Source organism: Myzus persicae, unplaced genomic scaffold (assembly GCF_001856785.1).
Source record: "Myzus persicae strain clone G006 unplaced genomic scaffold, MPER_G0061.0, whole genome shotgun sequence".
In the NCBI taxonomy this organism is placed as follows: Eukaryota; Metazoa; Arthropoda; class Insecta; order Hemiptera; family Aphididae; genus Myzus; species Myzus persicae.
In genome coordinates this window covers 420,255-446,631 of record NW_019100658.1, presented here as the reverse complement: position 1 = coordinate 446,631, position 26,377 = coordinate 420,255, and the positions used below count along the sequence as shown (strand labels likewise).

At 28.6% G+C, this 26,377-nt stretch overlaps 2 protein-coding genes across 5 annotated transcripts; both read left to right on the top strand.

Moving 5' to 3' along the window:
* Positions 1-3,983: 3,983 nt before the first annotated feature.
* On the top strand, positions 3,984-12,153 carry LOC111039464 (MPN domain-containing protein). Of its 4 annotated transcripts, XM_022323006.1 has the most exons (10): positions 3,984-4,462; positions 4,655-4,876; positions 5,448-5,594; positions 9,705-9,795; positions 10,320-10,449; positions 10,759-10,928; positions 10,991-11,239; positions 11,306-11,466; positions 11,583-11,675; positions 11,739-12,125. In XM_022323006.1, the coding sequence occupies exons 2-10, from the start codon at positions 4,655-4,657 to the stop codon at positions 12,123-12,125; spliced, it is 1,650 nt and encodes a 549-aa protein (XP_022178698.1). In that variant the 5' UTR covers positions 3,984-4,462. The 4 variants fall into 4 exon arrangements, with proteins under 4 accessions (XP_022178698.1, XP_022178705.1, XP_022178715.1 ...); XM_022323013.1 differs by having other exon boundaries at positions 3,985-4,876; positions 11,739-12,153; XM_022323023.1 differs by lacking the exon at positions 4,655-4,876 and having other exon boundaries at positions 3,987-4,462; positions 11,739-12,153.
* A 1,721-nt stretch (positions 12,154-13,874) lies between these two features.
* LOC111039457 (cilia- and flagella-associated protein 57-like) lies at positions 13,875-24,618 on the top strand (the record flags this gene model as incomplete). The annotated part of the gene is made up of 15 exons (XM_022322994.1): positions 13,875-14,178; positions 16,972-17,323; positions 17,728-17,882; positions 18,347-18,604; positions 18,979-19,186; positions 20,059-20,481; positions 21,241-21,456; positions 21,970-22,143; positions 22,595-22,912; positions 22,968-23,152; positions 23,208-23,307; positions 23,380-23,561; positions 23,637-23,931; positions 24,040-24,255; positions 24,310-24,618. Coding segments are annotated over exons 1-15 (3,627 nt in total), but the record flags the coding sequence as incomplete, so codon positions are not given.
* Between the last annotated feature and the right edge of the window lie 1,759 nt (positions 24,619-26,377).

Below are 26,377 nucleotides of genomic sequence, written 5' to 3'. Positions count from 1 at the left end.
AATTGTTCCTAGTAATCACGACTTTAGATAATACTATCTACAACCGTGATAATATCATCATCAACATACAATTAATAATATTTAATAAATTCAAATTCCAAATAATGTAGGTAATATTATTATTTAAGAAACCCATATTACTCTATGAAATATGAATACAACATAATATTATTATATTATAATTAATGTGTCTAATATCTATAAGGAATATAAAAATGTGATGCAATTATTTAACGCGTTGGACATCTCTCATCAATTACTTTTCCCACAAGGGTTGAAGAGAGACAATGCTAGAATGCATTTTATATCAATTTCCTTGTCTTCTAAACAAACTGCACTAGGCAAAACAGTATTTTCACATTAAATTAAAAAGCATCCATTACGCCCTTATGGAATCACTGAAGTATTCATCACATTTACCTATAGTTTTATATTTCTATAGGCAACAAATACAAATTTACATTAAGGCTTAATAATGGTACCTACTTATAAGCAGTAAGGTTAGGTACCTACATTATAATATACCTAATTTATAATTATATAATTAAATAAATTGAATTGCCGAAAATAATAGAAATATAAAAGATAATTAATGTATTTAAATCTATAAAATATGAAGATTAAATGCTGTTCGTGTTTACTCGCATCACTTAAAAACACCTGGACCTATTTGGCTATTTTGTTTTTTATAATCTTTGTTATATTCTGAATAAGGTTTTTAAGGAAATAACAATGCAAAAAAACGGGAAGTGCTTTTTTGACTGGTTGATCAACATAGAACATTAGAACCTAGCCTATGATAGCTGGAGACTTGATTTTTCATAGTACTTACCTCCATGTAGAGGTGCATTAAGAAAGAATTTTCAAAAATTCACATTTTAAATAGGTGCTTACACAAGAACTTTAAGATTTATAAAGAAAATAAAATTTTTTTTGTTTTTAAATGGTTACCATTATAGTTACAATCGATCAGATGAGGTAAACAATGCATCAAATTGTCGAGTTTATGGCCTCGAATAAAAAACAACAAATCTCAAAACAAATATGAGTTGAATGTAATAACATTATAATATTACATAATACATATATATCTACTTGACCCATTTTGTAGGGATTTCTAACTGTTCCTGCAAACATATTTATAAAAATTACCAATGTTTGTCTGAAGTTAAAGTGTTGACAAAATTCATAAAAACCATGAAAATAGTCAAATTATTTAGTTAATAATTCATAACATTTTTTTATACAGCTTTCATAATTTAGTACAAGATTTCCCATAAGTTTCCACCTGAATCGAATAATTTTTTACAAGTATTTGAAGTTAGACATGGATATTCAGCCGTAAATTAACAAATTCTTTTTCAACTATTATCTTATTTTGTTGTTTTATAAAAAAATACTAACCCTTCTACCCCAATTACTTGAAATTTTCATCATATGTTTATTTTATCATTTTTAATACATGATAAAATTTTCAAAATAATTTGACTTGTTTGGAGTTATTTATAAAATCTGAAACTTTCAATACTTTTAGTTTTTTACTACATAAACGTCAATGAAATTGTGTTCGTTCTGTCAAAAAGATTGCAAAATTAATTCAAGGCCCTCATAAGTATTTATAATAACAGTTGAGTGATATCAATGGTCTATAGGCCTTTTTTTTAAAAAAGTATTTAAAGTTCAAATTTAGACTAAATTTATCATAATCACAAAAATGTTCAAAGTATTTTATAGTTAAGAATTAGGAAATGTTCAATTTTTATAGCTGAGGATTGAAAATTAAAAACAAGTTTTTTCATAAATAGTATTTGTACTGTAACCAAAAAATCTAAAAAATAAGTAAAAATTGTTTTTTTTTTTACAGACATTTTAACTTTTAAGTTCAAATTTAGACAAAATTACATACATATTAATATCAAGAATAATGATTTTAGTCATTTTGTTGTAATTTAAAAATATTATTCATATGTAAATACTTGAGACTATTATTATATTGTATACAGTAAACACAACAACATTTTCTAATGTAAATTTTTCGTTGAAAATTTATTTAACATACTTTAGTACCTAATGCAGTAACGCCTAAGAGTAAAATCAATTACTCTAATTACAATGATATAATAAAATGTACTTAATTATATTATAGTCTGACAGACTGTGTTCACTCAGAATTGTTTTTTGTATACAATGATATTGAATTCAAATTTAGTAAATCCATTACAGTGACTCTCTAGTCCTAGTCTGTAGACACCCAATGTACAGCAGAGTGTTACCTACTAAACTGGTTTTTATTTTACTTTTAAGTTGTAGTCATATTATTTTCTACCAACTCTCTATCTTTATTTTCAGTAATCTTATGATTAATACCAATTTTATATTTTTATTCTTCTCTTTGCTTCTTCAATAATGCAGGGTTGTACTTTAATAACATTGAATCATAATCCACATTACCTTGAGTTCTAGACTATCTTGTCATATTATGAGCTCTATCAAATCATTACAATGAATAATGATGGTATTTAATATACAAACTCAAAGGATAGAAAGTTTGCGGAGGACTCTATGGCTAAAAACTGTAAAAAAATATGTATGGCACAACTTATAATATGCCTCCATAGTATAATATTATATAATTTTATATATTTATAAATGTAATAAATAATGCAGGTATCTTTTTGAAATGTGGTGGAAAGGAATCAATATGTGGGACACATAAAACGCCTTTTTAAGGTTCACAAAACAAATATTTTTAACGTTTAAGTGATTAAATAATGAGATGATGACAATAGTGATGTTGATGATATAATAATTTTTAATTATATATTATTACCTGTTTATAAGAATTTTTAATAATCCACTGCCTATTTATTAATAACTTAGAGTATTATTTTTTTGTGTCATTAAAACCACATTTGTATCATACACTTCATACTAGAATATTATATTGTTTAAATATTGCTGTAGTAGCATATGTCAAGATAACTAAACCCTATTTAAATCTCTTGGATCTTCAAGGGATTCCATTAATTAAATTTCTAGTATAAATTGCTGAGTAGAATTATCCAATAATTTCATTGATTTTCCAGCATCTTATCCCTTTTCATATCTTTTCCTATTCTTTTTCTGTACAGCCATGCAATTGTGTATAGCTCCTTCTTCTATTTTTTAATCTGTGTTTTATAGGTATGTTTTAAAAACAATTTCTTGCAAAAATGTAGTGCATTTTATGTAAAACTGATAAGTACGTAAACCCAAAAGGGTAATCTTCATTTTTTGGATCTTCCAATGCAGTTTTAATTTCCTATTCTAAAACAGTATATATTTTGAAGTATTTTGATTTATTAAAACAAATTATTTTGAGTTTTGAATTCCTATACAAATTGTCAATAAAAATAAATGTACTAGTCCAAGGGATATAATATGACCCCAGCCCACTGTACAATAGTCTAGTAGCACAGTGACCCAGTCCACCCTTACCCCATGTCACAATTCACAATTTACAAATTAAAATATTATTTGTTCATATCAATAACTGAAATACCTAATGTGTTATTATTATTTATAATGTGTACAATAATAATTTTATTTAAAATTTATTTGATATTAATTTATATTTATGAATTCAAATTTACCAAATTCAAAATATGAAAAAAAAATAATAAGCTCATACCAACATAAAAAATATGAATTTATTTTCATGCATCTAAATTTGATGTATTATTACTCTGAGAAAAATGTAAATATGCAATGATATTTTGTGATCAAAAGATCCATTAAGTATATTCTGAGGTGTATTCTGAAATATGTGTTTGGTAATCAAATAAAAAGAGAAAATTTATATTTATATTTTAGTATACAATCCAATTGACGATATTGGCAAACAAATTATTTGTTAAGCGTTAAGCCCAGCCATGTAAAACTGTATTGTTCTTAAACATTTAATACAATCGCTCAAATCGAATATTATCAATACGAAAAAAAATCTAACTACCTATCACCACTATCACTTGCATCCCAAAAAAATATTTAAGATCACTTAAATTATCTACTTCAAATTTACATAATACGACATACATTATAAGTTAGAAATCTTAATTTTGCCGTCAAGAATCCTGCTCTAGCGGAAGCGCACCGTTTGATATCAATATTTCTTACTTCATATTTTGATTAATAATAATAATTACCTATTATTTATTAGTTATTACTATTATCTTAGCTTCGTCTTGCGCGTCAGTAAGTTACGATTGGAGACGACGCGCGGCGATCGAGGTGCCGCGGTGGTTGTGTACTTTTGACTGGCGGTGGTGTAATATTGATAAGACGGTCGCTGATAATTGTTATGTGCGCATCTATTATCAATATTATCATTAAATTATTCCAATCATTTAAATTTGAATTTTTTCGCGGATAATTCACGTAACGTCTGCGGGTGGTCCATCGAGCTTTGCGGTCACCGTTTCCGGTGAGTACGAATTTGATTTTTCGCCTTTGTCGTTACGAACAGCGGTCGGTCACGTACGTACGCCGATGCGGTCATTGTATCAATATTTGTCAATGCAACACTTCTGTCGACGCGGCCTTTGCAGTCACTAGACCGGACTTGACGGCGACAATCGCCTTCCCGTATCTATTATTCTCACACGTACTTCTTCAGATGGTGAACGGCTGCGAGATGAATGGGGTGGCCGTGACGGATTCGGCCGTAGCGGATTCGGACATGGCGGACTCGGACGTGACGGTAGGACCGTCCACATCGTCTGCTAGGTCCAATAAGCGGCGTATGCGCGGCACCACCAGCCGCACCGTCACCTTGCAAATGCTGTTGGATACAAACATACTCGAGCCGGGCAACTCTGTCTTGTCACTCGAGTACATGGTACATGGAACAATCTTTGCCATCCATCCCACCTCCGAGCAGCCTGCGCTTGCTAATACTTGATCTGCATGGTTTTTATTTTCATTTTCTTTCGTATTTGTCCATTGATTACTGTTAATAATATTGGGTGTAACACCTGTCTGAAGTAGCTTATGATTATGATTGATTCTGTAGGAGTATGTTCTTTTTACGTTTTTTGTTGTTATTTAATTTATTTTTGTTTTCTGTGGCACAAGTTTGAACTTAAAGGTGGTATGTCCATTAAACCTAATAATTATGTACTTGTTATTGACTGAAATTTGTTCCCTGTTGTGCTTTTATTCAATAATTTTTATTTTTGAGCTTATTTTTGCTGCGTGAGTAAACTGTCAAATGGATTGAATATTTTTATTCCTATTTTTGAAATTGTGTTGAAAAGTAATTTGATTTAAGGATATATTAAAACAAGAAGTAAGAAATAAATGTAAGTTATGATTTTTTTTTGTTTTAAAATTATTTAAAATCATAATTTTTTACTGAATATTTAGTTTGTATAATTTTAAAACTACCTAATACATTTTTTTTTTCATAGGGTCAACGATTTATGGGAGATTTATTACCAGATGGTAAAATCCGATCAGTTGAGACTTTAAATGAATTTGCATCTCCTAGTGCATGGGCCTATAATTGTAAAAGTATAATTAACAAAATAAAAAAAGCTGGCTGTGGTTGGTCATCAGTAAGTATAATCCATAATAAATACATTAAATAGGTATATTCTTTAAAATCTAATAAAAACTCATCTAATTAGTTTGAATTAATAACTCTATATTATCTTATACTAAGTTTTTAGTATTTAATTTTGAAACTTATAAAAAAATTATTATTTTACCAGATTTTAACACACAGATACAATACAGTTCATTGCATTTTCCTCTATTTTAAAAGTAATATGCTATTATTATGTAGTTATACAAAAATATCAAACATTTCAGATTATTTGAGCAACTTAAATAAAAAAAAATGTTATTTATTAATCTACCACAAGATTATATGAAGTTAATAACTATTAATTTCCTTGCATTTATATTTTTTGAAATTTTTTTAGATCAGACATCAGTTTAAATATATTTTAAATGTATCTACATTATTACAAACTTATTTAAGCTTAGATTTAATTTCAACCATAATAGGTAACCAACGTGAGCTCATCTAATTATTTCAGTTTTAATTTTAATAATGAGTATAGGTAGTGTACCTATAATGGTTTAAAAAATAAGCGATCTACACTGAATTTTTATTATTAGAATAGAATTTATTTTGTTATGTAGACAACAAATGAACCACCTATTTGAGAAATGACTTATGTCACAAAATATTGCAAATTGAGATATTGAGTAGAATGTGTTATCAAATGATAGATGAATCATGTGTGAATATTTGCAAAAAAAAATATTTAATCTTACCACTGTAAATAATATAATATAGACATCATAACAGTACATATAACTATGTATCACCGGTGGTATAAAAACAGTTTTTTCTTGTTTTCTCAGAATTACTTTTAATGGACTTAAGCTGTTCCTCAAATAGGTGGTTTAAATACTGAAATACCTATAAGATGAATATTGTATAGATTGTAGCCTGTAGATATAATGCCATTTATAGATATTAATTTCAAAGTATAGTTACCTATTTACCAAACACTATGTTTCTACTTTATAGTTATTAGGGATGGGTGGATGAGACCATAATGTCTTACTTCCCATTGCAATCAAATAGGTATCTTGTGTCTAATAGTATAAAAATCAATGGTTCTTAATTGTAACTTGATACTTTTTTGTTGTTTATCATGTTATCCATTTGGTTAAACATGCTTCATTGTTAGTAACAATGAAGCATGTTCTATAGTGTATAACAATTTGTTATACAATGCAGTCTTAATTGACAGTATGAAATAGCTATACAAAATAAATAAACGTACTGCCAGTTGCTTTTGGTTCTTTATTGTGTTTACTTTAGTGAGAAACAATTTTAAGACATAATGGGGTGTCCTTCATTCTAAATAAATCACATCATTTGCTAAGAGTACTATCTAATAAATTGCTGTAATGTTATGGTCGAATAAAAACTATTTTAGCATTAACAAATCAAATATTTAACTTTTAACTATGTAAAGTTATAACATAGTTTTAAATATTGATAAACAAGCTACTTTTTTTCACACAATAGTTTAATTAAAACACATGTTAATATACCTACATAATTTCATTTATCTTATCTTCTTAAATTGTTAGTAAAATATATTGTAGCCAGTGTCGGCCTGGGCTATGAAAGGCCTAGGCAGGGTTTTTTTAGGGCCTCAATTTTTTTATCAAAATTTATCTAAGATTGGGTTGAAATTGTGAAAGTCATGTTTTGTGATATCTTACATACATATAAAATATATACATTATACATGAATATTTTTGTAGCATATTAATTAATGTATTATTGTTAAATACAAACTAACTTGACTTCATACATACACAACATATTATAGAAAATATATATTTAAAATTAAACTATTATTTTATTATTATAACAAATGTGTACATAATATTTCTTATTTAAAAAATAGATGAATTTTATACAAGTTTGAATTACATACTCTTTATTAGGTATTAAAATTTACTTTTTCTTTTTTAATAAAATTACCTTAAATTCACTGATACACTATTTAAATAATTATATTCTACTAATTAACAGACTTGGTTAATTTTATAACAACGTTATATTGTATCTGTATGAGCGTTAACATATTATGAAAAATATGTAGTATTCAAAAATAGAACAAAAATAATTTACGAAAAATAATAAATACTCGTAATTTTAAACCATTATGATGCGATGAGAGAATTTAATGTTGCATGACAACAAAACACTTAGAGAATACTTGTATTCTAAAAACAAAATTATTCCTATAAACCGAAAGTATTCACATATTCAATGTTAATAAGTTTTTATCCTTTAAACTCTTTTTGCTCATTAATTGTATATATTTGTGCGAGACCCAATTTCCAAAATTTAATCGCACATGTATGTAATGACCTAAAGAGCCTTTAACAATACTTAGCACCCTGGGCTATTAAGTCCCCGTCCATCACTATTTGAGGTGCCTATGCTAGAATAAAAAAAAAAGTGAGGGCCTCGGCAGCGTTCGCTGCCCCGCTGCCCTGGCCAGGCCGACACTGATTGTAGTTACTAGCTACAAGCCTACAAAACACTCATTAAAAGTATCAAAACTCGTGCAGGCATGTAGCCAGGATTATTAAATTTGTGGGAGAGAGGGGGTTATTTTAATTTTATTTTTAAATACAATTTATTGCCCCCTCGGCTGTTCACACATTTAATATATTTTTTGAGCATTATATGGCTATGCGAGAGGGGTGTTTTAATATCCAAAATATCCACTTATTAATGAACTAAAATAAATTACTTCTATAAAACCCAAGTATATCTAAGTAAAATATGAGAACACCATATCTCTCATGTATATAAGATGGGAGAGTTGTGGAAACAGTCGTGTCAGCTGACAGTAGTAGGGTTATTATATACAAATTCAAAGGGTTTTCATCTGCCGTTTGTGCACTCTTATTTTGATAAGAGTGTGGTACTATAGTACATTGCATTTCTATTATTTTTTTTGGTTTTCTATACGATATTCATAACTCACGTATTTTATTTTCTTATGTTTATACTGCATATTTGTGTCATGGAATGACCAAATAAATATTATAATATAGCTTATAAGTGTGGTCCACTGTCCCATGACCCATAATCCTGGTATAATGTGATTGGCAATTGAATAAAGGCATAGTTATGTATGCACTTAGTTAATAGTTATATATATGCTAATGCTTTTATTGAACAATTAATTCATTATTAATTTATTGAAGTATGAATTAAAAATGTACGAACTAACTTTATGATGAAACATAAATATTTAGAGAATCTGAGAAATACAATGGAAGATTTGAAATAAAAATTATATGACATTCTGTAAATAGATTCGGCCTAGTAACAGTCTTGTTACTCTCTTGTAACCATCTTACTCAACTATCAACTTCCTTATCTGTCATCAGCCTAAAGCTTTAGGATGTGCTGGTCTAGCCCTTTCAGTCACATAGGTAATTCAGTAATTGTGTGGACCTGATTGGTTCAAACATTGAAAAATGCATATGTTAAACATACTATGTAATATTTATACAATAAATAAATTAAACTATGCATATACAACACATTTATATAATATATTATAGTATTATACACTATATGACATAACCCATATGCAGCACCTTATAAATAAATTATTCAACTATAAAATAATTAAAAATATTAATTTTTAATATTCACACCACAAACTAAATGTAGAGGTAATATAGACATTTTATTTCATAAAAATTGTGTTGCTATTTTTCAAGCAATTACATATAATTATTATTCTACTAATTAATAAACTATAGTAAACATATTTAAAAAAAACATAGGCTCCTTATAATACTTTAATAATTCAAGTTTAATTTTCCTTACATATCATATACTCACATGTAACAACATTTCCACCTTTAAAAGGTTTATGCACATAAAATATATTATGAAATATAAATATTATAAATATATTAATATGCAATGTAATATATTATATGAATTGTAAAAACATAATAATACAATTTATTAAGTTTAAAATACACGGGTAAATATATTTATATTATGTATAGGTATTGAATATCAAACAGAGATTTGAGTGTATTTAAATTTAAATTCTTATGAAATATTCTTATTTGAATTCAATATTTTTAATAAATAGATTCGGTATAAAGGAAAGAAATTGGATGCATATAAGCATGCATATTTTAGAAAAAGAGAATCTTCAAATATAGAGCACAATATAGTTCCAGGTAAGACAATTTAAACATTTAATAATTTAGTGTAACCAAAATTTAAATTCACAAATTTATTTAAAACTATTTATTTTTATTAAATTAAATTAGATTTTGTTTTGTTTTTAAAATCAAAAAACAATATTTACTTTATATTGATACATTTAATAGAAGTGTGTATTATGGTGTAAAGGTTTAATGGAGTCATTATCAATTCAACAATTCTGAGCAAAGTGATTAATTTATATTTTTATTTAAAAACTTTACTTTTATTAGTTATCATTTTTTTACACGATTGTTCTCAAAGTTTTTTGTGACTTATTTTCATTATAAAATTTCATCAAGTTTTATTTTGGTGAAGAAACGTGTATAACTTATCTGCTTACAATTAAATCAAGTTGTATTGTATTGAGTGTATCCTTAATGATGACAATACTAAATACATGTGGATATGACGTACCCTATCACTATTTGGATTTTTAATATTCTTTATATATTTTGTTTAAACAAAGTAATAAATGGTAATGAAGAACTGTTTTTAGTTGAAGATATGGAATCCGATGTCTCGTATGCAATTCAAAATGAAGTTTTACCACTGATTCCATCAATTGAGTCACCTGTTGCAAAAGAACCTATAAAATTTTGTGAAATTCGTTCAAGATCTAGTAATCAGTAAGTTTGTTTAACTTCATTGAGTTTGTTTTCTTAATGCACAATAATTAAAAATGTTTAACTGAGTTTTTTATTTGCATATTTGAGAATTATTTCTCTGTGAATTTAAGAAAATTATGAGTTATTCTAAAATAATTGAATAAAAGACAAAACAGTTAAGTCACCAGTTAAATCGTTTTAAAATTTAGTTTAAAAAAATAACATTGTTCAACATTTGCAAATTCTGGTGCATTTCTTAATTACTATTCTTTTATCTTATACAATAGTAGTTAATATTCTAATAGTTTGAATGATAACAATTTTTTTCAGAAATCTCAATACATTAGTGGAATGTACAGATTGGTCTTATATTAATAAAGTCCAACCATTTCATGTTAATATATCAGCAAATGCAAAATTATTACTAGATTTTCACTGTCATCTGATGAGTTCAGAAGTTGTTGGGTATCTTGCTGGAAATTGGGATTTTTCTACACAAAGTTTGTATTTTATTATTACCTAATTTTATAGGGATATTTTTTTCAATGTATACATTTTATAGCACTGACTGTGAAAAACGCATACCCATTCAGAAGTCGTCTACATGATGCGGAACTCACGTCATTGATTGAAGAAGAAATACGAAACACGTTTACAGCCAAAAACATGGTACTAGTTGGATGGTATCATTCGCATCCTGAAACAATCGCTACTCCCACATTAAGAGATATCGAGGCCCAACTTGAATATGAAGTACAAATAAAAGGACCGACTGTTGAATCGTACATTCCGTGTGTTGGAATCATTTGTTGTAAGATATATTTTTATTGTTTAATTATGAAAATGTATTAATTTAATTCTATTAATGTTGATTTAGCTCCTTACGACAAAGGAAAATCTACCTTTGATTCAACTATCACGTGTTATTGGGTACTACCATCATTTGAAAATGAAATACACGATTATGGACGTCCAATGAACATGCATTTTACTACTAAACCAGAAAAATCATTAACACTAGATATTGTTATGGCATTAGTAAGTTATATCTAAACACAAACTTAAATTTAATTATTTTGTTGTAAATTATGTAGATTGTCTTTATGATCATGTATTAATATTTATAGAAAATTTGTACATTTCTTTTTTTTCAGAAAAAATGTGTAGATTTCAATAAATATGATCCGGACGTAATCAATTTTAAAGATAAGTACAAAAACGATGTGACTTATTTGGAAAAACTTAAGGTATATACAATATTAAATTGTTAAAAAATAATAACTAATATCATTCAATGTGTTTTTCTTTAGATTTCATTGATGGACAAATTTCCAAAAGATGATACAATACACCGGTTTTTATGGAATTTCCTAAGTGAAATAGTTTGTATTGGAAGTTCAGGTGATACAGCCAAAAATAATTTGCAAAATTTGATTTCTGTAATCTCATCACGTCAACTCTTTCTGTCAACATCAAGTTTTCAAACACCAAATGCATTGGTTGAACATTTAGAGTCTTATTTGAAATCATGTAATGCTAACAGTTTGACGTTAGAAGATATTCCTACAACTAGTGATTGGTCAAACATAACCTCAGCGAGTATTGCCAGTTCTCTATTTAACGATTTAGACTTTTCTAAAGCAATGTCTTTGATAGGCCTATCTCCGTCACGGTATCAAACAGATCCTTTAAAATAGACTTAGAACCTTTTAAATAAAATTTTTTATTTAATTTTTGTAGTCAATGATAAACATATTAGAAATATATATTTATATACTATATGTATTAATTAAAATACTTTTGAACTAACTTGATATCGATAGGTACATAAATATTTAAATAAGAACTATTTTTTATTATGTCAACAAATATTGAAACATTTATTGTATTGTATAATATAAAAATCAGTTTTTGAACCTATGTATCTTAAATCAAATTAAATGTAATTTAACTATTGTTTTTCTTGGAAATTTAAAATTTGAAAAATGTACATTGTTGGAATACAATATTTGATTTTAAGAAAAATGTTTGAAAATGTAAACTTATTGGTTATTAGATTTTTTCAAAATTATTATCTACATTTTTCAGTCTAGAATGTGTTTTTTTTTTTTTATCCAGGATTCTATGACTAAACAACTTTGCTATTAATTTGTTATAAGTGATCCTTACAATGTCATACAATCTAATTTTAATAAAAATATAAAAATATGTAATAATTGATTTATTTTTATTTTATTTTTTAATATTTGTTTTGTAATAAATAAATGTGCTGAATAATAGTATGTTTTTCAACATTTGATACAAATAAAAATATTTTTTTGTTTGTTTAACTCACCATACCAATATTATTCAATTTAGTAATGTGATATTTTTCAACAATGTAAGTTAAATTTTACAACTCATAAGTGATTTAAACATACATCTTTCTATATGGCTATGGACCCTCTAATATTGAAAAATGGCTAAAGGCGCCTGGCATTTGCCTAGTAGGTCGGTCCGACACTGGGAATAGCATATTTGGGAAATTAAGAGTAAGCAACATGCACTGTCTCTCTAAAAATAAATATTGATAGGTACTGTTACGGTAGGTTCATTTAAATAGCCATAATAGTGGCCATGGTGATTAAACATGTTGCTACGTAATGTAGACTACATTGTGTAGTCAATATTCACCAAAATACATAAAAGCTATGGCTGTGCACTTGCATAGGGGCTACTGCCTACTGATTTAGTTGAAGGGATGCAAACATTTTATGAGGCGAATTATCCCCCCCCCCTACGACAGTCCAATTATTGTTAAAAATAAATAAAACATTTAATAAAACATTTTTTTTCTTGAATTTAAACATAACTATATTATACATAGGTCTATGGATTCTACATTCTTAGTGATTTTGTGACTTATACCTACCTAAAAACAAGGCTAAAAAGTAATTATTTATTGTTAGTAGTGTAACATGTAAACGATAAAAAATAATAATAGTAATGACTATTATTTTATTCAATACTTTAAAATTCGATCCAGTGTAGAAAAAAAATTGAAAAAGAATAGAATATTCAAGCCTGAACGCCGATACAAAAAAGTACTAAGTAGGTATCGATTAACAAGCACTGTGCATTCGTACACTAGGTACCTACTTACTAAATTTAGCTTGCGTCATAAAAGACAGCCCTTTATCCGGCCCAGACATTCATTGTATTAAATGTAAAAATTCTATATCTGACCGACAAGATGACAAAAAATTATAAAATCTATGTCTATCTATCTAACGTGATCGCACTAGAAAAAAAAAACAGCAAAAAACTACTTAGTAACGACTCGGCGTCGTGGAAACCAAACGGCGTACAAAACGTACAATTATCATTCCAGCATAATATATTATATTATTATATCGTAGACTCCTCGGATATTTCTGCGATCTCGACGACAGAAGGCACCTCTATACATCTATATATAGGTACGTGCAATATAGGTTGTGACCCCTGAAAAAAGGTCTGCAACACCGGCCTGGCAATGACCGCGAGCATGTTTTTCGGCTCTACGCCGTCCCTGGAGATTGAGCCCAAGTTTGTGTTCGGCCTAAACAGCAACATTTCGGGGAACTGTCTGTACTGGAAAAACGACGTGATCGTGTACCCGGCCATGTCGGTCATTGTCATCTACGACGTGAAGACTAACACGCAGAGATTCATCAACCTGACCGAAGGACCGCGAAAAGTCATCACGGCCATGGACTTGAACAATAACAAGTATGTTTGTAGTATGATAAGGCACACATAGCCACATAGGTACCTAACCTACGAAATTGTACCAACTAAATCCGATTTTCTATTAGAAACCAACTTCAAAGTTGAAAGCCAAAGTATTTTTTCTACAATCAAAAAATAAAAACACATCATTGTAAAATCTACGTACGCATTTATCATTTTGCTCAAAATATAAAATGTAAATAACACTGCTTTTATATTATATTATCAAAAAATCACCTTCTAAGTATTTTGATACCTAAGCTCTTTGTTTTGACAAAAAAGTTGACATTAAATCTTAGTTAAATGAATGAAATATTTTTATTATTCATTACTCTAAAAGGCGATGACAGACACATAAAAAAAATAGTGTAAAATCTATACAAAATATGGAAAAATGAGAATTTTTAGTTTTTCTTATTTTATTGTAGTCAAAAAACAAATAGCAGTATCTTCTACTTAAAATGTTCACAAAAATGTTTATAATATTAGCGTATTTTATATATCAATTATTTTCACAATGTTTTGAATTTGAATTATTGTCATGCCAAGTTGTTATTACTTGAATTACAAAAAAAAAAAAAAAATGAAGCGTAAGCCAACCATAATTTTTTATCTGCGTTTGCAGTTAGAATATTTCTATATTCAGAGGATTATGATTTTTTCTTCTTACCTATATTTATAAGTTTATAATTATAAATAATAGCTTAGACTATAAATCATCAACATTAACCCTGAAATATTGTGGGGAATAGATTGCTACAATTATAAAATGATTAAATTCAGTCATTCAGTCAATGATTTCATTTTCATTTTCTTTTAAAATAAAACTCTTTAAGGCTACTTGTATATTGGTGAAATATATTTTAAAAATAAACATCATCGATATTATTTTGGGGCTTATATCGAGTATCCAGGGATGTACTTATAAATTTGACTCCACGGTGCTATTGTTTTCCTCCTCCTTCACTACAAAAATTATTTGACTTCTTCTACCTACCAAACACGTCGCGGAGTTTACCTTACGTTGATCACTCGTAATAACGAAATGTATGTTATTGCTATCCTTGCTGCCTGCTGGTGCATTATGTTATGTCTATAAATTAGTAACAAACATAAAGTAGGTTTGTTTATTATCCACTAATTACGGAGTAATAAATATTTACAGTTTACATTATTTTTTTACTAGCTTTGAAGGAAATATATAAAACTGATCGGTTATCATCATCATTATCTATAAATCTTGTCTATAGCCGTGGTGCCATAGCCTAGTGCAGCGGTTCCCAACCTTTTTAGTTGTGGGGACAACCGATTTAGTAAAAAAATCTTTCAGGCCCACAAATAGCTCACCCATATATGAATGCTTAAATATATATATATAAACGTCAGTTGTTAGAACTAAAAATAATTAAAAAATCAATTGTTCATCATGAAAAACACTTTATTAAACTTCGTCACAAGTTAATCAATTTAATGAGATTTTTGACATTACGTGTTCTTCACGAGAGTCAAGATCGGGATGAAAACTGCATGTTTTTAGAATTAAATCACTTTCAACAGTCAGTTAATTCTTATATTAAGAGTTAATTATAAAATAATTTGACACTACAGAGTGTACATAATATTGATAAATATTATAACCAGAAATATTATTAGGTATATACTTAAAATACATAATAATATTATTTTAAAAATATATATTTATACGGTTCACGGTCTAGTACCAGACTGCTCGAGGCCCACAAGTGGGCCGCGGCCCATGAGTTGGGAACCGCTGGCTTAGTGTTATAATCTTAGAAGATTATTGATAAAAAAATATGTAGTCAATTTATATAATAATTGTTCATTAACAGAAGATGGACAATATAAAAATCTAATGTCTCCCGAGGCGTTCCCCTCTTCTATCCCAATCCCAACTAGACACTAGAATACTAGATACGTAACTGCAAGTATTTATTATTAAGTTAGTGAAATTGTAATTATCAAGTAGGTATCTTGATAGTATCTAATAGCAAGGCGATACTCCATAGACGATTATTTATAGTTGGTTGGTATCGGTATGCATAATGTATAGTATATCCGATATCGCGATACGTATACGCCGATAGTCATTTTTAATTACCTCGATCATCACTGCTTACAATAGGAATGCCAACTTTCAAACTGTAATGTAGGACAATTTTTTCATATCCATTTTATATTATAAAATGATAACTAACAAAAAAATTAATTTAGTTAGTTAATTTACATTTAATTTATATAACCTTTATTAAATTAGACATTATAGCTTATGCCTTATTGATGCTTCTGACTTAGAAAATTCAACGAACAGTATATCAGATATCTTACATTGTGTAAAGTAAATTTACACTTAATAGTGTCTAAATACATAATTAAATATTTAAAATTACCATACAAAATGAACAATAGTTATAAACAATATTTTAAATTATAAGTTATGACATTTAAATAAAATTAGATGTTGACCACCTTGGTAGTTAGTATTTTTGTGGACAGATTTACCCATACAATTAGTCACTAAGGATAAATTGATGCAATTCAAAAAATAATAGTTATACAAATATGAAATATAAATAGGTGTGTTGTGAAATGTAGGAATGTAGGATATTGTCCTACAAAAAGTTCAAAGCATTATTGGAACTAGGAAGTTGTACAAATCAAATAGGATATGTAGGACAGTCCCGCTTAATGTAGGACGATTGGAAACCCTGCAGGCTTCAACAAGTTTAAGTACTAATTAGATTCTTCCTAAGTACCCGACTGAATGACTTGCAGCCACGTGTTGGCTGTGGCGACGGTAGACGAGAAAGACGCAGTGGACGGCGGCGGCGGCGGCGGCGGCGCGAGGCCGGTGGTCAGCATTTACGATCTGCGCACGCTGGACTTGAAGCACGTGTTCCAGGAGCCGGACTACAACGACGGTGGTGAAGACGGCGAAAATGAAGACGACGGATCGCAAAAGACCTACCAGCGGCGGTTCTCTAAAATTCAGTTTTTGTGGGACAACATCTTCGTGGCGGCCCTCGTCGTCGGCGGCCATGGCGGGTCGGACTGCACGTTGTACTATTACAGCTGGAGAAACTCGACGGTCGAAACGTTCGTGAGGATCGATGGCCCCGTATCCGACGTGAGTTATGAATTTTGAAAAATGTGTGTCAATGTGTGTGATGGCACATTTTGCAAGGTTTTTACTTGGTAAAAAATAAAAACAGCGTTTCGAGCCATCATTACATTTATATTAATACTATACCTAAAGGTAGTTATTTTTTAGATTCCGAAAGGAGCCAATACTTAATTTATTTCAGTCGATCAAAGTTATTAGAGTAAACATTGATTATTATAAATTTAAGAGTAAAAAAATGTACACCCTGCTTATTGGCTTGTAAACAATTTTTCACCTATGGTTCATCCTAAATCCCAGCCCTGATCGATTGAAATTTGCAGTGCATAACGCAATAGCACTATACCTATCACGTGTCTTATTATAATTGAACTATATCATAATTATTATTGTCTCTTTCGTTTTTGCAGATGGCGTTGAACCCGATCGACACTGCCATATGCTGTTTCGTAGGCAAAGAGTTGTTCCGGTTGATGACCAAAGCCGAGACGGACTGGCAGCAATATGGTTTCCGCGAAGCTGATGGCATACACTTTACATGCGTCTGTTGGTTGTGCGGAGACAGGTACTAAATACGTGTAACGTCCATGCGTATATAATAAAATGTAATTAGTAATAACCGATGGATACTGATCAGCGTTTTTAAACATTTCATCCAGCTCAATTCTTAGTGGAAAGCGCTTACGGCAATACATGCAACAAAAATAAATAATAATAATAATAATAGATTAATTATCTTATTTTATTTTGATGTTAGCCAACTTTATCTACATTTTTAATTCTTATACAAGTATACCATAGACATATTGAATATGGATAATCATCATAAACCATACATGATATCTATATGTGAAGTCAAATGTAAAAAGTTTCAAACTATTCATGTGATGCAGACGTGTAGTTAACAATAACTAAATACTTTTATTTCTGACATTCATATAGTCACTCCTGTAAACTTGCTCTTACCCGGACACCCAGGCGTTAACTTGCTTGATTTTTATCGATTGTATGCATTATGTGGGTGTACAGATGTCTGGCGGGCACCACTGACGGCAACGTCATTCTGTTCAAGAACGGCGAGCTGCAAGCTTTGTACCGTGTTGATGCGATCAGTGAAATCGACGTGACAACGATAATGACAGAGGTCTATTTGTCTTTGACCACGAAACCCGCTAATTTATCGCGAAAAGACGTAATCCGGAGCTGTTTTACATTCGAATCTGGTCTGGTGCTATTGGTTGGTGACTTTACCATTTATCATTTCAGGAAAACGGACGAAGGACGAAGGTTAGATATACACACACAGTACAGACAATACCAATTTTTTGTTTACTTAATAATTATTTCGTACATTTATTATCGGTTTATCTCTATTTTTGGCAATAAACACGAAATGATACTATACAGTATACAAAATAATAATTCACGATTCATATTATTAAACAGCGTAAAGATGATTTTTTTCTCAAATAAAATCATAAATAAGTTAAAAATTACTACCGAAATATGTGCTATCGGGGAGCCAATAGACGTATACTTTTTGAGTATTATTTACCTGAAAATGTCAGGTGAGGCTCTACCTAAAAAATGATGAAGCCTCCGAGTACTACATTGAATTATAAGACACCGTTCACGGGATAAGCTGGTTTTCATTTTCGCAGATACGAGAAAACCGACGTGTTCATTAAGGAAGAGTATCGGTATTTGCAGCAGGAAGAAGTAAAGGGCGAGTTACCGATGCATTACATAGAGAGCGCGTGCATTAGCCCCAACGGCAAGATATTGACGTTCATCACGAAACGGCCTCAACTGTATCAGGCACTTCTATCTCAGCTGGATGAAAACGACGACGTATCGACAACAATGCTTGTATGCAAATATATTTATACATTACTATTGCGGTCGGCGTTATCACGGAAATATTTATAAGGCCCGGCGTAGGAACGACTAGGTATAGTGATGAAATCTCGGTGCTGCTAAAAATTATAAGACTTTTTCGTTTTGCTAGAAAATCTTTCGAACCCTGTGATTCAGGTGTATACTTTTCCCCATTTTCTTCTTATATTTATCCCATGTACACGAATCGTGTTCAAAATCTAGAAATATTTGAAAAATCCTTTTTTACTTTGATTACTGTAGCGTTCAATATTTATATCAATTGATTTGAAAATACATCAAAATATTTAGTTAAAATAATTTTTCTATAATTCTAAAATTAATGTTTAGGATTCATGCAGACATTCAATAAGATCGAACTAAAAATGTGTTTTGTTGATGAGGTAAAATGTAAGAATTGAATCTATTATAGGTGATTCGAATTCAAAAACTGTAAACTTCCAATGTAAAAGCCTAACGAGTTACCTAAAAAAACAAATCATAAACCGTAAATTAAATAAAATAAACCAGTGCCTATTTATTTCAAAATATGGGAAATAGTAAAAAATTAGTTTTTTAAATTTGTATACTACTCTGAGAAACATTTTTAACTAAAAAGGAAGGATGAAGCATCATCTAAGGCGTTCTGAAAAATAAATTCACCAACATCCGGGTCCTATTAATCGTAGTATAAATATATAATATTAATACGATATAAATATATAATCAATGTAATATGTATACCAATAGCATAACTAGCATAAGCACCATAAGGTCTATACATATAGTGCTGCTATTGTTTTACCTGAGTAGAAAATGAATGCATTTCACACCACGGGTTTGGTGTTTTTCTGTTTGTCTGTCAGAGTTTGCCCACCACACCAGGACCACTTGGCGTGGACATGCACCATGGCCCCGTGGAGAGCTTATCGACGAGCTTGTGGAAACCATTTCTGATGACATGTGGCAAGTTGGATTACACCATCAAAGTCTGGGACTATGTGCAGTGCACGTTGCTACTGTCTAAACACTACCCAAAACAGGTGTGCGTCGTTTCAATGCACCCCACCGGTCTGTATTCCGTAACAGCGTTTTCGGACCACATAGCGTTCCAGATGGTTCAGATGGACGATCTGGTGCCGTTGAAAATCTTCAAAATCAGGAACTGTACAGCGGTCACGTTCAGCGGGTCCGGTCACAAGTTCGCCGTGGCTAAACCAGGTGCCATAGATGTATACTGTTCGCTATTGTTCGTTAAATGTTTTTCGTGCCATGGTCACTTGGGGCCAGTAAGTATTACATGTATTTATGAAACGAGAATAAAATATTGAGTAAAGTAAAGTACGAATTTTGAAACATTAAAAATTATAAAAATCATATTTTAAAATAAAGAAATAAAACTATAAAAATATTTTAAAAAGGCTTAAAAAAAAACTATAAAAACGTGATCGAATTCAGTTTTGTTGAAAAATAAAAAATAATATTACTATGTTTTTTTTTAATTTCTAAAATGTATTAACGTGCTAAATGCATTATACTTACAAATTTGAAAATTAAAAATAATATAAAATTAAAAATTAGTCAGAAAAATGGGAAATATAATTTTGTACATTTATTCTGCGTTAAATGGTAATTCACATTTTTATTGATTTCAATCTGATCATGCTTCGTTTAGAACTAGTAGAAAATAAAATAAAATACCATACAAATTCGTCATAAATAGCAGTACGTCATTATACATTAATACAAATATGAAACTGAAATGGTGATACAATTTTCTATTTTTTTTATAGAATGGTTTTTAAATACAATATTATATTTTCCAAATCAATAACATTTTCTATCTATATTATCTAGGTATTATTTTAATTTTTTTTTTTTTTTGTGCATATTAAGGACGTTTCAATAGTTTTTTTTAGTACATAAGGGCATACTTAGTACAAATGGTATACGAAAGTCCTTATTCTATAGTTATAACAGAAGTACTATATAGGTCTATTTAACTATTATACTAACCATTTATACGATGCAAACTTAACTCTGGCCAGATTGAAAAATTGGTCTGGTGCAATCACGACATGAACATAGTCGCTTACGACATCGTTGGTGCCATATGCACATTTGACACAAAAACCGGAAATGTACTCACCCACATCGCTCCCTACTCGGGAGCGGCTTATACAGATTTGGCAGTTGCACAAGACGTTAATCAATTATTCGTCATTGCCAAGGACGGCAGTTTGAAAGAAGTCTTCGATCGAAAGGTTTTCAATTTTATTTACCTTCCGTTTATGAAGATGTTGCTTTAAAATGTGGCATCTCAACAATAATATCTGGTAACGCACTGCATTGAACCAAAATATTTTCTTCTTGTACCTACCCATTTTTATTTCATATTGTAAATGAAAACAACGTTATGGTTTTCTACTAAATGTTGGCATCATATTTTGTGCTATGTAAATAATGTTCAATTTAAATAACATGATATAAAATAATATTATACAAAAAATAAGCTTCAAATTTAAATATCCCTAGAATTGACACAAGCGAAGTGTAGACAGTGTTATCTTTTTAAGTTTTACAAATTGGTAGATATACTCGAAAATTAGTGGATAGTGATTTAGACAAATTCAAATACCAAATCTTTCTATTATTTAAGTTTTCAATGATCAATAATTTCAATAAATTTGCAGTGTGGCGTCATTGTAATTTAAAGAAACTTTATATTAGATGTCTAAACTGTGTTAAATATTATACATACTAACTTCTTATTTAAGGTCAAACGTGAAGTGAACTTTTATGGAACACCATTGAATGCAATATCCATTTCTAAGTCAGATTTGATTTTATTCATAGCATCCGAAAATGGAGTTATATTGACCGTAATATTACCTATGGGAGTTCAAATCGAATACAAAGAATTTAAAATCCACAGTCATAGCATCAAGAAGGTATGTTAGGTATGTCCTAGGATACCATTGCTTTCAATGGCAAATAATTTGGTATTATAATTTTTTTTTAATTAAACGTAAGTAGTCTGGAATAAAAATTATCATAATCTAAGTGAAAATTAGAAAAATTTGAGTGTTTTTGTAAAGTAAAAATATTGAACCATTTAATTAAGTTTAATGGATAATATTCGGAATACACCTTACAATGAAGAATACACTATATAATAATAATTTTAAAAACCATCTAAATTCAAAATATTTTAAGCACACAAGACAATTACATAAAAAATACGTGATTTATAAAAAGCAACGAGTTTTTCATTCAATTTTCATTGTTTATGAAACAATAAAATAATTTTCTTTTGATGTAATAAATATAAATAAACATGTATTATTATTGCGATGTGATTAAACAATTTTTCATTTACCCGACATGTACTTATTCGTTAAGATGTGTTTGGGAACAGACGGCTCAGTTTTGGTTTCTTGTTCAGAAGATTCGAATATATGTGTATGGGAAGTGAAAAACACAACAAATAAAACAGGGAAGATTGATATACCACTTGAATATACTGATGACATATTAGTCAACTTGTTGCAGTACGATCAATTGCATGAAAATATCAAAAAAATTGAAACAGCGGTGAATAAATTGGAGACAGAAAATACAATTAATGTAAATACAACTATTAAAGCAAAAGAACAGGAAATTAAAGATATAAACATAGCAAACACGACACTATATTATGAAACCATTAAAAAAAATGAAGTAATATAACTTCTATATTCAAAATGATACAATATTAATATATAAATGATTTAAGGAGGAACAAGAAAAACAAAAAAAATTGATAAGTAAACTCAAAGTTGAGTTAAACCAATTAATTGAAACAAATGAGCAGACTATAGTCAATTTAGAATCATATTATAATAAAAAATTAGTAGAGAAATACAAAAAATTTTCAATTCTTGAAAACAAGGGATTTGTATTAACTTCTGGGTTAAAAAAGTAATTTTTTATGATTTATTACACTATAATATTATAATTTATTACGGTAAATTAGAAATTTAGAAGCTCGGCAAGATGCTGTAGATCAAGAATTACAGGAGGCATCAAGTAACTACGAAAAGCAACTTAGAGAAAAAATTGAAGAAATACTACAAGTATATGATATTATTTACTATTATAATAGTGTGTGTTAAGAAATCTAAAATAATTATTGCATTTGTTCTTAGTCGAAGGAAAAACTAATTAATGAAAAAAATATCACAAAAATGTTGGTGGGTGATACTGAAAACAATGTAGATGACAATATTTTCAGTATAAAAAAAAAAATCAGTGATAAGCTGAATAATATGAATGACTTATATTCAAAAACTATGAGTACCTTAGCGGAGGAAAAGATTAAATATAATTTGTATGTATTTAGTACGTGTTAATAAAATATATAACTGTATAAGCGCATTGTTAATCAATTATAAATATTGTTAAGGCATACTATAACTATCGAGGAACTAAGGCAATCAGCGGCACTCCTCGAAAATGATATGGAAGAATTAAAGCTGGCGGCTACTAAAAAAAAACATAGAATTTCTGTTTTGACACGGTTACTGAAACAATCCAAAGATATTATACCGCAAAAAGATTCCCAGATTCTAGATGTTAAGCAACAAATGTCACTATTTGTAAAAGATTTAAATATGCTCAAGGAAGATATTATTGAATTAGAACAAACCACCGAGCCATTAGAGTTAGAAATACAAAATATGAAAAATTCTAATGATCAAGTAATTACAATTTTTTTTACCTATATTATTAATGATTGACATTATTATGTAGTTCAGGCAGCTATTCTAAATACTATATGATTATCTTTTGTATATATTTGTATGCAGATAGATATTAAACTCGAAGAAGATATTAATTCTTTGAAGCGTTTAAATATACTTTTGGAAGATTTAATAAAAAGGAGATATGACACCAAAGTCGAATTAAAAAAAAAAAGACTAAGTTTTGATAATATGACAAAAAATATCAAACAAATGGAAATTGACATACGTGCGGCTTCTCAGTATTTTCATAATGCATCTGAAAACAAAAGATTACTAACGGTAAGTCTAATGGTTATTTGGAGTTAAAAAATAAAATGCATGAATATTGTTTAGGATTTTTACAATAAAAACATAGGAGACACTGCGATTAGTGAGATCAAAGAAAAGGAAATAAAAGGGAGGGAAGAGTTTTTAAAGCAGGATGATTTTTTGAAACATCGTATTAGTAGTCTGAAAGATGAGTTGAACGCATCTGGCAAGAAAAACGAATTTTATTATTCAACAATGGAAGAAAACACGAAACTTATGAACGAAATTAATATGCTACGGAAGGAGGCTAATTTCTATTTAAACAAGTACACCAATTTCAAATATTTATCAACAATGAAACGTGTGGATGAGTTAAAAAAAAAAAAAAAGAAAATTGAAAATAGTACCTAAGTAAAATATATGAAACATTTATGTTTGGAATGTACATCGTCAGTAAAAAAAAACGAAATAAAATTTTCTTAAATATCCGTAATATTAGTCTAAAAATAAATATAATGGCAAATATTAAAAATAATAAATTAAAGGTATGAAATAGGTTTGTGGATAAGTTATTTAAATAAGACACAGAATAAACTGAGACTAATTTATTGTTCTATATGAACAATCAATAAACAATATATATATTTTTTATAAGCATTAAATAGTTATTTATTTTTTATTTATAAGACTTTCTTTTTATTTAGACAATTTTATAAAATAGTATAGACAAAATTGTACTTAATTATAATGTGGTTTGTGATAAATATCATGGTCACGTAATTCATATTCAGTGCTCGAATTGAGAAAAATAAAAGAAGGTGGGTGGAACTCAACTGATACAGTTATTGTTTTCATATATTGTGCGAACTGTGTTATATATTAGGTAATGATTTGAAATATTGCATTCCATTCACATACCTAATGCTTACTGCTACATTCGAAATATGTGAACATGGACAACCAGACATTGCTGAAGTAACGCAGCTTTTGATATTTTTTTATACCAAGCTCGGATATTTCCAGAGTTGACTAAAAAACCAAAAAAAATATTTTGATCGTTTGAAACGTGTTTTTTTTCAAAAGTTGTAGATCTTGAGCTGAATGTTTTGAATAAACCTACATCGATGGGTTTTTTTTATTAAAAACTAAGATAGATAAATCCTAAGAATAAAAAGTAAGATTTTACTCAAAATCAGTTTTCAAAAAAAATGAATTTTGTTTTTTAGTGTAACCTACCTAATCTTTGATACATGCAATTTTCATATTAGTAATTTCTATCTACCATACAATTTTCGAAATATTGTGATTCTTTTTGAGCTATTTATAAGCACAGGACAATTTTGCATATTATACGTTTTTTAAAATTATTGTTGATATAAAAACTTTCGATTATTCAAAAAATTAGAAAATGTAATAATTAAAAAAAAGTTGAGTGTGAATCCAAAATAATGAGCGCCGGAAATTAAAATTTATCAAAATCACAAAAATTGTCAAACTATTTCGTATTAGAAATTCATAAAAAATGTGCTAGTACATCTAAGAATTGAAATTTTTGTAAAGATTAACCTTTAATTTTCCTGCATTTAACAAAAAAAGTAAAATATATTTTTTAGAGCGTTTGAAGTTGATATATTTTTGACATTGAATACCTACCCGAAAATTCTCATACAACTATTATTCAAAAACTATTATTATTTTGTAGGAACGTTCATCAAATGTTTATTTTATCATTTCCTATACGTAATCGAGTTTTATAAATATTTTGTTTCGTTTTGAGTTTTGTTTAACATTTGAAATTTTTTAGTTTTTCATTCTATAAATATCTATAAATAATTATAATAATAGTTGAGAAATATATAGTTTTTTAAAAAAAATATTTAAGTTTAAATTTTGATAAAAATTTATCAAAATCTTGGAAATGTTAAAATTATTTTGTAGTTAAAATATTATAAAATGTTAAATTTTTATAAGTAAGGATCGAAAATTTAAAACAAGGATTCCCAAAAATATTTCATACTGTACCAACAAATTTAAAAATTATATAACCCAGTTATTTTTTTACTCACATTTTAAGTTAAAATTTTGAAATTATATATTAAACCAAGAATAATGGTTTAGGTATTTTTTTTTAATTTAAAAATTGTTATTCGTT

What these genes read in the sequence shown, in the direction of transcription:
- LOC111039464 (XM_022323013.1), top strand. Translation starts at nt 4,655, where the DNA reads ATGGTGAACGGCTGCGAGATGAATGGGGTGGCCGTGACGGATTCGGCC. An exon ending in AGAGCACAATATAGTTCCAG is followed by an intron (nt 9,796 to 10,319) that starts GTAAGACAATTT and finishes AACTGTTTTTAG; the next exon opens with TTGAAGATATGGAATCCGAT. An exon ending in TTGGGATTTTTCTACACAAA is followed by an intron (nt 10,929 to 10,990) that starts GTTTGTATTTTA and finishes TACATTTTATAG; the next exon opens with CACTGACTGTGAAAAACGCA.